The 15,983-nt window shown below is 38.6% G+C and overlaps 1 protein-coding gene across 1 annotated transcript; it reads left to right on the forward strand.

The window, feature by feature from the left end:
* Positions 1 to 204: 204 nt before the first annotated feature.
* On the forward strand, positions 205 to 1,824 carry LOC128855964 (endochitinase-like). The gene is made up of 4 exons (XM_054091251.1): positions 205 to 223; positions 455 to 1,079; positions 1,140 to 1,263; positions 1,342 to 1,824. Exons 1-4 carry the CDS (start codon positions 220 to 222, stop codon positions 1,822 to 1,824), a joined length of 1,236 nt encoding a protein of 411 aa, XP_053947226.1. The 5' UTR covers positions 205 to 219.
* Positions 1,825 to 15,983: the final 14,159 nt, after the last annotated feature.

Raw genomic sequence — 15,983 nt, forward strand, 5'->3', positions numbered from 1 at the left:
TTGATGCATGCTGTCGCGTGAGGCAAGTAGATTGCGTTTCTTATCGCTTTGCTTTTGTAATTTATCGCGCGCGGGTGAGAACTTAATGAGAAACGGCAGAAGTTACTATCACCAACTGCTTGTCAGATATGTGTAAAATTTTTGCAACAAGCCTTGAATAAAAGCGCGAGCCCTATTCCAACCGATTGTCATTCGACGCCAAAAGTTCACTCACAAAGCATGAGTAAGTACTCTGAAATAGTGATCAAATGCACTGGGCTTTTGAGAAAAGAGTTTCAAAGTCTTCAAAATATAAAAAACAAAGTCCTGCATTTGGAAGACTCAAAGGAAACCGAAAATGGATATAGGAAATTGGAAAATCCTGATAGTTCAATAATTCATATTTCATCTAATGCGTAGAAGCAGCGGTTACAAAATATTTCCAATGCCATAATAATTTTTATTTTGTCCGCAGATATTTCCTTAAAACTATTGCTCCTCTGTTTGACGGCCGCAGTGTTCGTTACACGCACGGCCGCCACGGAACAACAGGGACGTATTGTTTGTTATTTCCCTAGCTGGTCTATATATCGCCCTGGACTGGGAAGTTATGGTGTCGAAAATATACCCGATGGTTTGTGTACACATCTGATTTACGCATTTATTGGGGTGAATGGCACGAGTTGGGAAATGATGATACTCGATCCCGAATTGGATGTAGAAAAAGGTAACTTCCGAAAATTCACCCAACTGCGGCAGAAGAACCCCAATCTTACGATGCAAGTGGCTGTCGGCGGCTGGGGTGAAGGTGTTTGGAAATACTCACAAATGGTAGCAAAACCTGAGAGACGGCAAAGTTTCATAAACAGTCTTGTGAAGTTCATGAAAGAATATGACTTTCATGGTTTCGACTTGGATTGGGAGTACCCTGGCGCAGCGGATCGGAATGGGACTTCTGCCGATAAGGAAAATGTGGGCACTTTTGTGCAGGAGTTGCGCAAAGCTTTCGATAGTGAAGGATCAGATTGGGAAATAACAATGGCTGTACCGATCGTGAAGTCAACACTCAAGAAGGGATATCCCATAAAAAAGTTATGCGAGTAAGTTGCATAGGTTATCGAATGAATAGTAATGTTTCTATAATGAGAATTCCACTACAGGGTGCTGGATGCCATACATGTGATGACATATGACCTACGCATGGCCGCAGATGGCTTTGCTGATGTACACAGTCCACTCTATCGACGTGATCACGATAAAGGAAAATATAAGAAATTGAATGTGGTAAGTGGTGTATGAAAGTACGGCAGAATTCCGTTGGAAACTTATTGATTTATTTTTTTTCGTTGTCCTGTAATATAGCATGACGGTCTTGCCCTTTGGCAGAAATTGGGTTGTCCCGCAAATAAGTTAGTTGTTGGTGTGCCATTCTATGGACATACTTTCACACTCAACAACGACGACAAAAACTACAGCATGGGCACTCCCATCAACACAACGGTAGGCGGTGGCGACCCAGGTGTTTACACTAGAGAAAGGGGAACCCTCGCTTATTATGAAATCTGCACCGCTGTACAGAATGCTTCCGATGGATGGACCGTCCAATGGGATGATCAAGGAATGGTGCCCTACACATACAAAGATACGCAGTGGGTGGGATATGAGAATGAGAAATCGGTGCAAATTAAAATGGACTTTATCAAGGAAAAAGGTTATGCGGGAGCTATGACTTGGGCTATTGATTTGGACGACTTCAATGGGTTGTGTGGGGAGAAGAATGCACTATTGCACATTCTCCATAATAACATGAACAATTATACGGTACCGCAGCCTGCGGCTAAATAAATAAAAAAAAAACCAAACCAAATTAATACTGTGGGACAAAATAATCTTATAGCAACAGCTGAAGGCAGATAGCAGCAAAACGAATGATACAAAAGTGCGTATGTTTATTTGATTTCTTGTAGGAATGTGATGTGTTTCGACAAGTGTAAGTACATAACTCAAGGTTATATTAATAACTCAATATTTAAAAACTCAATTCTACCAAAAATACTTCACAGTAACGTTTGCCTCTTCTCATTCCATTAACATTCTCTGGTTGAACTGCTGAAAACGCAAGCAAATTTTACTAGATTACATTTTTTCCAGTTTCTTCTTCTTCTTGATTGACGCGATAACCGCTAATGCGATTTTGGCAAGTCGTTTTTTTTTCTCGTGCTGACATTATTATAGGTGTTACTGCTGGTTACTAAATAAACGAAGTCTTTTACAACCTCAAAATTCCAACTGTCAACAGTGACGTGGGACCCGATACGCGAGTGCGCCGACTGTTTGTTTGATGACACGAGGTACTTCGTTTTGTTCTCGTTCACCAGCAGATCCATTCGCTTTGCCTCTTTATCCAGTTTGGAGAAGGCAGAACTAACAGCGCGGTTATTAAGGCCAATGATGTCAACAATTGTACGCTCTTACGCTCTTATTCAAAATTGTGCTTGAGCGATTAAGTTCTCCGGCTCTCACGATCTTTTCCAGCATCAAGTTAAAAACAGAGACTCACCCTGTCAGAAACTTCGTTTGCTATCAAACAGCTCGGAGAGTTCCTTTCAAATTCTGATGTCGCTGATTGATGAGCAACGTCATTTTGCATAGCCGTATTAGTTTTGGGGGAAACTAAATTTAGGCATCGCGGCATAAAGGTAACTTTATGCACCTTTCGAATGCAGCTTTAAAATCGACAAAAGGATGTTACGTACCGATTCTTTTTGACGCTTATATATATAGTACTTGACGCTTAAACCCTTTTTGGGTGTTTGTCCGAGCTCCTCCTCCAATTTGTGAAGTGCGTCTTGATGTTGTTCCTCAAAAGGAGGGACCTACAGGTTTAAGGGGGGGAGCCTCGTGAAACCTCAAAATCGGTAATTTTTTAAACATATTTTTAAAGGTAATAAAATAATTATATTATTTTGAAGCTTTAACACAACTTTATTTAACCTTTCGAGAGTACAAACAAAAAATTTTAATTTTTTGTTTTTCCCAAAATGGCGGCTCAGGATAATTTCTTGACGGCTGCCTACGGCGCGAGGTCCCAAACTGCTCTAATAATAATCTTAATCTATCGATCTGAAACAAAAAAATGAAATTGTTTTTTTTATAACATATTAACGGAAACCTATAAAATTAAATAAAAAATAGTTTAAAAAAACTAAAAAACACGCTTTTATTGCCAATCGAACTACTTTTTAGTTTGATTAGCAAAAAAGCGTGTTTTTTAGTTTTTTTTTTAACTATTTTTTATTATGAATGAAAATTATTGTTATCATTGCAGTCAGTGAATTAATGATTCGATATATTCGTGTTATATTTAATTCCCTTCTTATCGACTGTGAGTCTAAAGCTATGCAGTTATCGGCCGTGATAAAGAAGTAATCAGGATGAAGAACTTATTTCGTGGAGGGAGCCTGAGAAACGGCTACCCCACTCCATTGGCCAGTTTTTTTAGATTTTCGTGGTGTGGTGCACTATGAATTCCTTCCACCTGGCCAAACTGTTAATAAGGAATATTATTTGAGCGTTATGCGTCGTTTACGTGAAGCAGTTCGTCTAAAAAGACCAGAATTATGAGCCAACAACTCTTGGTTTTTGAATCACGATAATGCACCGTCTTACACTGCACTCGTTCTTCGTGACCATTTCGCCAAAAATTCCACGCATATCGTTCCGCAACCACCGTATTCGCCTGATTTGGCTCCGTGTGACTTCTGGCTATTCCCAAAACTCAAGAAACCACTCCGGGGAACGCGTTTCGAGTCGATTGTGGAGATAAAAGCTGAATCGAAGAAGGTGCTGATGGCTATACCGGAAATGGACTATTTGGCATGTTTCTGGGATTGGAAAAATCGTTGGCATAAGTGTATTTCATCGAGAGGGCATTATTTTGAAGGGGATGAAATTGATTTACAAGAATAAATAAAGATTTTTCATTTTATAACCAAATTCAGGTAAAAAAAGAAAATATCAATCCTGGCAATCCTAATAAGGATAATGGAAAACTTTTATCAAATTATTGCATTGTCATCGGTCCTTGATAAGTGTGCAAAATTTCAAGTCGATCAGATTTTTAGAAGCCAGCGAAAATTAAGCTCAAAGATTCCGTTACATACACACATACATACATACATATATACATACAACCCGACCTAATAAAAGTGTGTTAAAAACAAGTATAAAATTAATCATAAAATAAGCCTTTGAAAAAAGTCACAATTTAGGGCTATTTTATTGACATTTTTAACCCCCAAAAAGTAATTTATCAACGCGAAATAACTGAAATTTTAGGGTTATCACTCCGATAGTAATGTACAGAAAGGCCTCACCAAACTTCAAACAAATCGGTCGAATACTTTTTGAGTTACAACACGAGCAACTTTTAAAAAAGTCGTTTCGAGATAATTGAGTTTAAAGTTTGAGTGGGCTATAGAGGCTATAATATTGAGAATTTCGGCATGAAAATTTCACAGTATATTCTTCAGATACTATATTTTCACAATATCGAAAAAAATCGATTTTTTGAGGCTTCTACATGAGCCTTCTTCTCAAGCCGACTCCGAAAGACGGATTGTCTGCCCAGGGGCGACCATTATTAGAAAAATCTTGTTCTGTCATTTTGGTGTTTCATGCACGGAGATTCGAACCTACGCTCTCCCGAATTGTAATCATGCACCAGGCCATTCAGCTACGGCGGTATTTAGAAGATTAAACCCGGCGATATTTAGAAGATTAATCCCGCGATAATTGGCCCATATTGCAGTGGCATTATGCTTGTGAATTGTGCAGAACATATTTAAATTCCAATCGGGAAACATCCATTCATCCAACTCAACTGTAGGTCGTCCCCCCATTTGTGGAATAACTTCAATACGCACGCCACAAATAGGAAAATCTCTGCCAAACACCTAACAGAAGTGTGCGCCCAAATTATTTATTCATTTATTTTTTACGTTTTTCTACAGCATGGCCTTATATGACAGAATAGTAAATATTGTAGTCAACCGAGAAACTTCGTGTATCGTATTGCAATAAATCGATTGTGAAGTAAGCGGCGCTTCCTACCTGACGTAAAAGGTCAAACATTTTTTTGCGGTCAGGAAACACTCTATATGCATACCTCAAATCAGCGCTAAATCTGTCTCCTAGTATCTTTTTATTTGGGTGGCGTTCGTCTTTCGAAACCCAACAGAATAGGGTAGGAATAAATTTTAACTTTAAAACTTTAAAACAACTTAGTTCTACTTAGATTAACATTTGTGCAATACAGCTGAACTTGTAAATACAAAATATTATTTTTAACGGTAATTTTATTTACATTTTTGGTTTATTGTGTAACACCTTTCGAGCCAAAAAAATTGTTCATTAGCAAAAATAATATGCTTTTTTTGTTTATTGTTATTTATTCTTGAGAGACAAAATATTTGCACTGGGTACGTGACTCTTCAGAAGTACCCAGATTATTTGCACTAAAATTTATAATTAAAAACAAAACGTGATGGAATACTCCGAGTATCCAATTAAAAATACTAAGTAAGTATAAACATTTGCTATACTGGGGATCCGACTCTATTTTTGGTTTTTGTTTACACAGTTGCTCGTGCATTCATGACTTTTGAGAGCAACTTAGTCTCACAAACGAACTTTCAGTTACAGATTTTTCTTGTAAATCTAGTACTCGTAATACATAAATCCTGAGTGATATTATGGGTTCTGAATTGTAACTATCCACAGTGACGTGGGTGCTTCGTTTGCACAGGTGAGAACTTAATGAGAAAAGGAATAAGCTGTTCGGTGTAACATTTCGGGTAATATTTGTGTTCAAATTCCATATAAAAGCGTAGAGCCTAATCGAACCCATTTTTATTCACACGAAAAACGTGGGTAAGTACTTTGAACAATTGTAATAATTTCTTTTGAAGAAAAAATCTTCAAAGTGTGGAAAAGTGGTATTGGATATATTGATATTGGCCAAATGTTCTATGCATAGTATCGTTCAACTCATTAAAAGTTGAGGTACATAATATTTTGCATATAAAGGGTGATCAGATTGGAGGTACTTTTCCCCGATAGGCATTCTTTGACAGATCACGCGTAGCTACTGTCAAACAAAATACATATAATAATTTCTTCGAAAGTTCGCCGGCGAGTCATTCAAAATTGGCGCTCACGGAAGACCGAATTGCGGCGAAGTTGCGGCCAAGAATTATTTAAAAAAAATAAATGTCATGAATGGTTCTACACAAAAAGAATAAAGATAGACCAATCAATTGAATTTTTGTTGTCTTATTTCAATTTAAATTCGGCACCTCTAAATTGATCACCATTTACTATAACAATATTTTTTTTAATTCGTAGATATTTATTTCTATTGCTACATTGTTTGACGGCAGCAGTGGCCGTGGCAGTGGCAACAGGCGTTGCTTCCCTAACTGGTCAGTATATCGCCCTGGTATTATAGGACGTTATGGATCCGAGGAGATACCAGCTAAATTATGTACGACTTGGGAAGTGAAGGTACTCGATCCCAAATTAGATGTAGAGAGAAGTGGCTTCCGAAACTTCACCTGACTGTCTCCCAGGTGCGTTTGATTTTAATTTGAAAAAAACCGAACTTTAAAGACCCTGTATTTGTATTTACTTGTATTTGTTTACTTACGCGATTTTTGAATGTTTTAAAAGAAGTGAAGAAGTATTTTCTTCTTTTAAATTTTATTGCGTTTGGAGTTGCGTGAGTGGGCTGATGTTATTTGGAGTCAAGTTCTTTTAGAATTTAAGCGGTAATTGTTTTGGTGGAGATTAATTTGCTAGGTTAGGAGTAACAAAATAATCCTTATAAGCTCGTGAGCTCAATGCCCTTCCATTGTGCGGAATGCAAAGAACGAGATTAAAGCCTGCTCACATGACATTACAATGCCTATTTAGCTTAAATGTTCCTCCCTGCACTTGTAGTAAAGTAGTTTAAAACCGGTAAGTTTGACTGCAGGGTTATTACTCTTTTACACATGCATACGCACACATTTGCAGTTTTAAATAAACTGACTTGCGCTGTTCTGTTGCGAAGGCAAGCCATGAGACGCCTTTTTTGTGTCTTATGTCCCATTTTCTCGTAAACGATCTCGAATCGTGTCTTTGGACACAATAACACAACTTTTCTTTAAAATTACCTCGGCATCACGCAACGATAAACTTGGCTTTGTCATACACAAATCAATGATCTTCTAATCTTGTTTTGGAGTGGAATTTTTTAGCCTTGTCTGGCGAAGTCGCCAACGTTTGTGACTTCGGTTCTTCAAATATTTTGCCGCAGTTACATGTAAAATTTTTGGAACTTTTTGGTGTGTACATAGGAACACAGCTTCAAGTCGTTTTTCATTCAAGGAACTCGTTATGTAAAAGCGAAGTACGATTTCTAAATTTCTTGCGGATACGCTTATCTATCAGCATTTAAATTATTTTTATGACAGAACTCCAAGTTTCAATTTTGCCAGTCAGGCTTCTATTAGACAGGCTGAAGTTCGTTAGGAACAACGAAGCCTAATCGATTACTGGAGAGCCCAACCGGGCATGCAGCAATCGAAAAGACTCATGCATCCAGAAAGGGCATAAAACTTTACGCTGAACTACTAACAGGACAGTGTCTGAACTTAATTATCACATGAAAAAGATAGGTGTGATAGAAAACGACTCCTCTAGACTCTGCAAAGAGGCACAAGAAATAGCAGAACACGTTCTATGCGACTGCCCAGCAGTGGCACGCCGCAGACTAAATTACCGGGGAAATTGGGCTATAAATCCAAACCTCCTGGTAGAAATTAAGCCTACAATAATAACAATAATTAGTCCCTATCGTTCCAGCTACTAATGCTTTAAAATATAGTAATTTCCCATAGCTTTCCAAACGAAACGGAAAAACCAAGATATTTTACTTCCAAATAGTTAAACCTAAGTCAATTAAATTACTCTCTAATTGAAAAAGAAGCTCTTTTTATAATTTTCGTTCTAACTCATTTTCATCATTACCTTTTTGAAAGGCCCTTTGAACTAATAACAAATCATCCAGCTTATTCATTATTCCACCCTCGTAACAAACAACCTACTAGGATCCTCCATAGCCTCCAACAATGGGTGACTGTGTTTCAGGCATATAATTATTCAATTCAAACAAAAGTACTAAGTAACAAGCAAACACAGATGCATTGGCATGACTTCCGATGGGGGAAGATAACGAGTTCGATAAAAAGGAAAAAAGAAAGACTATTTGTGCTTATACCTACACTTTTAGTAATTCCATCGTTGTTACAAAAGAAGATGTTAGTTGTATACCGCCTTGAAAAACTTCCCGGAACAACAGGCAGGCTCTAAGTCAATTGATTTGAGTTCTGATTTAATTTGCAACAACGAGTTTGTATTAAATTTTGCATTTAAAAGAACATTCATTGGTGCGAGAGACTTAGAAATTTTGGAAAACTGGCAATGATACTCTAAAAAAATAGCCGTTTACGAGTGGCATGAAGGTTTCAGAAGAGATCGTGAGTCCATCGAGAATGACGAACGTAGTGGGCAGGCCGGTCATCGAAAATGAATGAAAACACCAATAAGTGAAAGAAAAGTTGATCAAAGTAACCAGCAGACAGTTGGCAGAGGACTTCAACATCGCTTATGGATCCGTTCAGTTCAGGACATTGTAGTTAATGATTCGGATTTGCGCCGTGTTGTTGGAAAGTTGGTCCCAAAGTACCTGAATTTCTTTCAAAAAAGGGACCGCGTTGATGTCGCCAAAGAGATGATTTCCAAAATAAACATTCAACAGGTGATCCAAGATTTATCAAACGCATCGTTACAAGAGCCGAGACATAGATTTATGAGTACGACCCGCAAGGCGAGTGAGTGGAGAGCTCCGAATCGATCAAGACAAGAAAATCACTCAGTTAGTAAAGCCTAATATTCGGGCGTTATGAGACGTTTACGTGAACCACCACGATAATGCACCGTCGCACATTCATTATCTGTGAATTTAAACTTCTATTTTGAATTTTCAAGCTGACGGCAAAGCGGTATTTACTATTCTCATGATCATTTGATTATTGCTGTTGTTGCAATTCACATATTACCATTTGATCATTCACGGTGGTTAGCCTGCCGCTGCCAGTCCTAAATAGTGGGAATGCCCACCTGTCGTTGCTTAGAACAACGCCTTCTGACTGTTTAGAGCGCCATCTATGCTTCACATTTTTCTGCCAGAAGAAGCGCACAGATGGTTGAGGACTTCGCTGGTGTGTCTGCGTTATTACGGCGATTACCCGCTTCCTCTTGTTGGCGCTACTGATGCAATGTGTAACTGTTTGTTTTTGCCTTTTTTTAGCAGCCACAATGAACTAATGCGCTGACTATTGGGCGGGAGTAAGGATGGAATGGATAAGGTTTTGGGTTTGAAGAATGAGATTTTTTTTTAGAAACTGGGAAAGTAGGTATGTTTGGAAAAGTGTGAGGACCGTACTTTACGTGGGATTCGAACCCACAACCTCTGGGATGGCAGGCTAATGCACTAAGGTTAGACCACCGAGACCGCATGGTAGCAAAATAAATCTAAGATATTGAGAGGATCGCCAACGAATCAGTAAGTAGGATCAACGCTTGGTTGACGTTCATGAACCTGGAATTAGCTGAGCACCCCACATACACAATAATTTTTGTTCGAGATTGTCACTCTATGCAATTACTTACTCAATGATTGAACTTAAATTTCCCTAAACTTTTCCATGTTGCAAAAGATTTTCGTCATAAACTATATACTAATGAAATATGTCTGTTGTGAGCCGCGGGGCTGGGCTACATTTCCCTCTCCATATTGAACCATCCTGAGCTTTTGACAAAGCGTAAAAGCTTGTTGATACCTAAAGTGTATAGATTATCTATATTCGTTAGGAAGTAGGATTTTAAAAATCGGTTCCTGCTTCTGGCTAGAGCTGGGCATGTGCAAAAAAGGTGTTGAATTGTTTCCAACTACCCCTCGTTCCCGCAGCTATGACAGAAATTATACGCGTAAACGCCTAATCTCCTTGCATGATTTCCTATGAGACAATGTCCTGTAAGGGCCCCTACTAAGGTCCTGATTTGAAGTCTACGCAGTTTTATAATACTCTTGGACATACGTAAGTTTAGCCTTGGCCATGTTTGCCTAGCAATTTCACAGGTGTTAACGCTAATCCATCTTTGATTTGCAGAACTGATTAGTGCGTCCTTAATGAGAAGCTTACAAGTTGCGAGAGGTATCTCTATAAAATTACTTATGTCTGGCATACAGGTACCTTCTCTAGCAAGTTGGTCTGCCCTACAGTTCCCTGGTAAATCTCTGTGCCCTGGAACCCACCATAAGATAATACGATATTGCTTGGCCTCTCATTTAGAGATTGGCGAAACGTAAGCCACTCCTTGATGTTGTTTGGAAGCAAGCCAGAGCTCGTAGGACAGCTTGGCTGTCCGATAGAATGCAGATATCTGTTGATGATATTCTGTTTATCTTTAACCATTTTAAGGTTTCATGAATAGTGTTTATTTCCGCTTGAAAAACACTACAGTGATCCGGTAGTTTAAAGGGTTCACTAATAGAAAGCTCTTCGCAAAATAACCCTGATCCTAAGCCGGTGTCCATTTTAGATCCGTCCGTGTAGATCTTAACGGGTGTGTTGGGTGTTGGATCTTCTTCAAGCCATTCCAGTATAGAAGGGAATTTCATTAGGAAATTCCTTTCGAAACAAAGAATGGGAGGGTGATAATCGCAATAACTGGGTTTATCCATATAGCAGTCTAAGATACCTGAATGTCCATGTGTGACAGTTCCATTGTGAGCTCGCTCTGAGCCTTAAAGCGGTGCAGGCCACTGAGTATTTGCAGGAGAGATCTAGGGATGGCAGATGTAGCATGATGTCCAAAGCCATGGATGGCGTGGTTTTCATGGCGCCACATATTGCTAATTCCGCTGATTTCTGCACCTTATTCAATAAATTAGAATAGGTTTTTTTCTGCATAGCACACCACCAGACAACATTTCCATATAGAAGAATGAGTCTGACGACAGCAGTAAAAAGCTAAAGAGCAACCTTAGGTTTAATTCCCCAGGCCTTACCTAAAGCTCTCTTACAGGCATAAAAAGTATTGTCTGGAACGTGATTTGTCACATTAATTTCCCGCGCTTATAGAAGACGTGAATCTATAAACCGAAATGTGCTAAAAAATCATTAAATTAATTTTCAAACTGCAACAAATCAAAAATGAATCCACCGATATATAATATTGAATACCATTCTGCATTAATTAAATGTATCAATTATTCTCCTTTGTTTAAATTTTGCCAATGTTTACTCATTGACAACTGCCAAAAATCTGTTTGGAAAATTATGGAAAGTGTTTTATTTCAAATGTACGTGCAGTACAATTAACAGTTTATTTTCGTAAATGTCATGTAAATAACACAAATACTGTTCTCCCGAAGCTACAACGGACAGGAGTGCATCGCACGAAAGACCCTGTTGACAGTTTCTGTTTCTATCTCAGAACTGTCTCGGACAATATATTCAACTTGAGGGCGTTAATTGTTTCTCGAATCTGGATTTCCGCATAACATGGAACTTTCAACCCCCCACAAAAACATAGCACTAAGGCGGCAATATTTCTTAATGTTGCTCAAACTTTAGGCGGTTCATTTGTTTCTGCGTAGGTATAACACTGACTGGCACTCAAGATTTCGAGCACGAAAGAGCTCTTGGTGTATAAGGTGTACTTAAATCATCTTCACTAAAACCTGAGAAATACAAAATTCAACTAATTTATTGAAATTTAACTAAATTTTCGTACCCAGAGGAGTCTGGTATGCATCAGTTCTGTTCTGAACGTCTTCGAGTTTAAAATTCCAATTATTTGAATAACAAAAGATGACGAAAATGGCTCATATAGCAACCATCCAAATAAGGCAATAATATTTACACGCTCCTATACCGACCCGATATGATAAGGAAAGCACCTGAGTAAATTCAGACATTGTCAACAGTATTACTGAGCATTATTCGCAAAGCAAACAAAAAGAAAGCATCTCATTCGTAAATTGATTAAGATCACATGCCTGGCACTATTTTCGCTCGTATACTTCTTTAACTTATACAGGGGGGACCATATAGCGTTTGCTTTTTGAACCACCTATTTTTTGAGAATGGTAACACAAATGAGGGTTATGAGTTTTCTAAACCTCTTTTGGTTGTACCCCCACAATAAGGATTTCATCTAACCTAGCTTTATTGTTTAGTCCCAGCTAGCCTGCCTTAGCCTTAGCTCTTCACGTCTAAGCTTCTCCTTGACGATGTATTGTTCCATAGCAAGGAAAGGCTCAGGTCCTATTAATAACGAAGTTACAACCTTTCTTGCCAATGCATCTACTACATCGCTTCCAGTTATATCCCTTCGTACTGGGACCCAAATTAGTTGAATGCGATTGCGTGTTCCTAACAAATTCAGCTTCTTGATACACTCACGAGTCAGTGAAGACTTAATCTCACAGGATGACAGTGCCTTGAGTGCCATCCGACTATCGATCAGAATGGCAATTCGGAGATTCCTGTCTAACTTCATCTCCGCACATAGACAAATGGCATACATCTCCATTTGGAAGATGCTTGGAAAACGACCCATCGGCACAGAACACTTGGTTCTGGGGCCATATATTTCAGCGCCTATGTCTTCTGGTGTCTTCGAACCATCTGTGTACGGTACACTCCTTGAGTTTTCCTTTAAAATTAGGTGCACTCCAGTTTACCGTGACGTCCAGTTCAAATCTGAACTTCTAATATCAAATCAGATGTCGATATTTTAGTTATAAGCACTATACTCCCAAAGTCTAATGCAATGCAGCTCTATTTTAAACAACAACGGTAAAGTTTTAGACCTTGTGTTTGCTTCCAACGACTTGAAGATTACTTGCGCGGAATGTGTCACTCCAATTTCACAAACTGCTTTACATCACAAAGCTTTATATATTAATTTTAAATTTTATAATTTTGATACAGCTGTTGATGTGGCAGAACACAATTATTTAATGCTTGTCCCAGGCATAATATGATATATATTTTAATGAAAAAATTTGAGAAGACTGTTGAAATATATAACAATAAAACCTGAAAGTTTCGTTTCAATCGAATATTTCTTTCTTTCCCAAAAAAAAACCACGAAAAAATCGATTTTTTGAAGCCTCTAAAGCAGGCTGATTATAAGGGCATTAGGAGTTTCTTTGATGAAACCGATTGGAGCTTTTTGGATTCAGCAAGTGATCCTGCTGATTCCTATGAGATTTTATGTCGACCACTTTCAAATGCAGTTTCAAAATTTGTTCCTTTAAAAAACCAGCAACCAGCAATAAACCACCTTGGTTTAATCCTAGGTTAGTGAACTTAAAAAACTGAAAAAACAAAGCTTTTAAAAAGTCTAGAACATAAACGTTGTCCAGATCAATACCATCCAATTCCGGCCATAAAAAGTCGTTAATCACCTCTCGATAACGCAATCCATTCACCGTAACTGTTGCTTCAGCTTTACTTTCGAAAAAGTAAGGTTCAATGACTCCGCCGGACCATAAACCGCACCAAACAGTCACACGTTGAGGATAGAGAGGCTTTTCAACAATAATTCCTGGATTTTCTGAGCCCCACGCCCGCAATTTTGCTTGTTAACGAAGCCACCGATTTGGAAATGGGCCTCATAACTCAATATGATTTTTCGATAGAATTCCGGATCATTTTCATGCATTTCAACGACCCAATCAGCAAAGACACGACGTTGTTGATGATCGGCCGGCTTGAGTTATTGTGTTAACTGCACTTTATGACCCTTCAGGCCCAAATCTTTATGCAAAATCTGGTCTAATGACGTTTGTGGAATGCCTAATTCCAAAGAACGTCGTGGACTGGACAAACCTTGGTTTTCTTCAACACTTTCGGCTACAACAGTAATAATTTCGGCCGTTCTTGAGCCACGTGCACGGGTTTTATTCTTCACATCACTAACTTGTCACAACAGCTCGAATTTTTTCACCACTTTCTGTATTGCGGTCCGACAAGGTGCTTCACGTTGACCCAAAAATGTTCGAGTTCTAGGAACCGCCTCTGCCAATTTTTTACCATTTTTATAGTGAACTAACTGTACCCGGGGCGCGTTGCTACGCCAACAACTAAAATAAATTTAAGAAAAGTAACCTCGATAACATTGTTCATCATTTTCTTGACCGAGAGTCTGGTTCCTTTGCAAAGTCGTGGTGGATTTTTTCGAAGAAGAATGATGGGTACGTCAATTTACATCTATGAACATGTCATATTCGTTTCCTCTGTGTAAAAAAACGTGGTCATACTAATTTTAATAATAATCGGTCCAATAGTTTTTGAGTTCATCATTCATTTTCTAGCTCGTCCTTTTTTATGGATATTCAAAATGTGCTTAAACAGTGGAACTTTTATCGATTCATAGAAACTTTGCTGGATTGAACCAGTCTATAAATCAGGTGACCGGAGTGACGTCTGTAGGCTGTATTGTCAAGCAGAGCACTATTGCTTAGTTATATATGTATATATAATTGGCGCGTACACCCTTTTTGGGTGTTTGGCCGAGCTCCTCCTCGCATTCGTGGTGTGCGTCTTGATGTTGTTCCACAAATGGAGGGACCTACAGTTTCAAGCCGACTCCGAACGGCAGATATTTTTTATGAGGAGCTTTTTCATGGCAGAAATACACTCCGCGGTTTGCCATTGCCTGCCGAGGGGCGACCGCTATTAGAAAAATGTTTTTCTTAATGTTGGTGTTTTCACCGAGATTCGAACCCACGTTCTTTCTGTGAATTCCGAATGGTAGTCGCGCACCAACCCATTCGGCTACGGCGGCCGCTTAGTTATTCGATCAAATAATACAAATCACATTGTCAACATGGATTTTTCCCTGGCAAGTCTACCTGCTGTAATCTTGTTTTAGCTACAAATCAAATAATAAGTGCGTTTTAAAACTGTTCTCAATTAGACGTAATTTATACAAACTTTTCGAAAGCCTTTGACAAGGTGGACCCCTCAATACTTTTGTATAAGTTGGAACACAACGGGATTGGAGGAAATCTCTTGAAGTTTTTCGCTGCGATATAATACTAAGCCTTAGCGGTAGAGCACCGCAGACCGGGTATTTGCAAAACAGAGCCAAAAGTCACAAGTCAGGGCAAAAGGCATGGCTCTTAAAAAGCATGAAATCGTAACTTTAGTAGCATAACGGTAATACCAGTGACAGACAATACAATGGGCATAAATGCATGTAAGAGTGTGTGAGTTATTATTCTCTTACAAACAAAGTAGAACAATGTTAATAATACTAATAAAGCGCATAACCCATTATATTAAAAAAGTAAGCACCTGAGTAAACGCAGTACGACGTAGATACACCTCTAAAAATACCTGTTGCGCAACGATTGCTAAGCAAGAAGAATTAAACCATCTTGAATACAAATTGATAAACATAACTGTGCCTAAACATACCTGGCATCATTTTCATATAAAGCACTCTCATACGTTAATTTCGGTGCCTTAAGCTTGGGTTTTCATCACTTTGCGGCTCAATTTTCCAGTTGAACTGAATCTCATTTACATTCGTCTTAAAGATGAGTTTTCCCACACATCGGGCGGACGCTTAGTTTTAAACCTACATACATAAATACATACATCCTCGCACAAGTGTAATTTCAAGTACTCTGGCGCGTAAGGCACATAACTTAAATTTCTTATTGCTTTGCTTTTGTAACTTATCGTGCGCCGGTGAGAACTTAATGAGAAACGGCAGAAGTTACTATCACTGCTCGGCAGTTACGCGTGACATCTGTGATAACAAGTTTTGAATAAAAGCGTGGCTCCTTTCGAACCGATTGTCATTCGACACCAAAA

This window comes from Anastrepha ludens, chromosome 2 (assembly GCF_028408465.1).
Source record: "Anastrepha ludens isolate Willacy chromosome 2, idAnaLude1.1, whole genome shotgun sequence".
NCBI classification, from domain to species: Eukaryota; Metazoa; Arthropoda; class Insecta; order Diptera; family Tephritidae; genus Anastrepha; species Anastrepha ludens.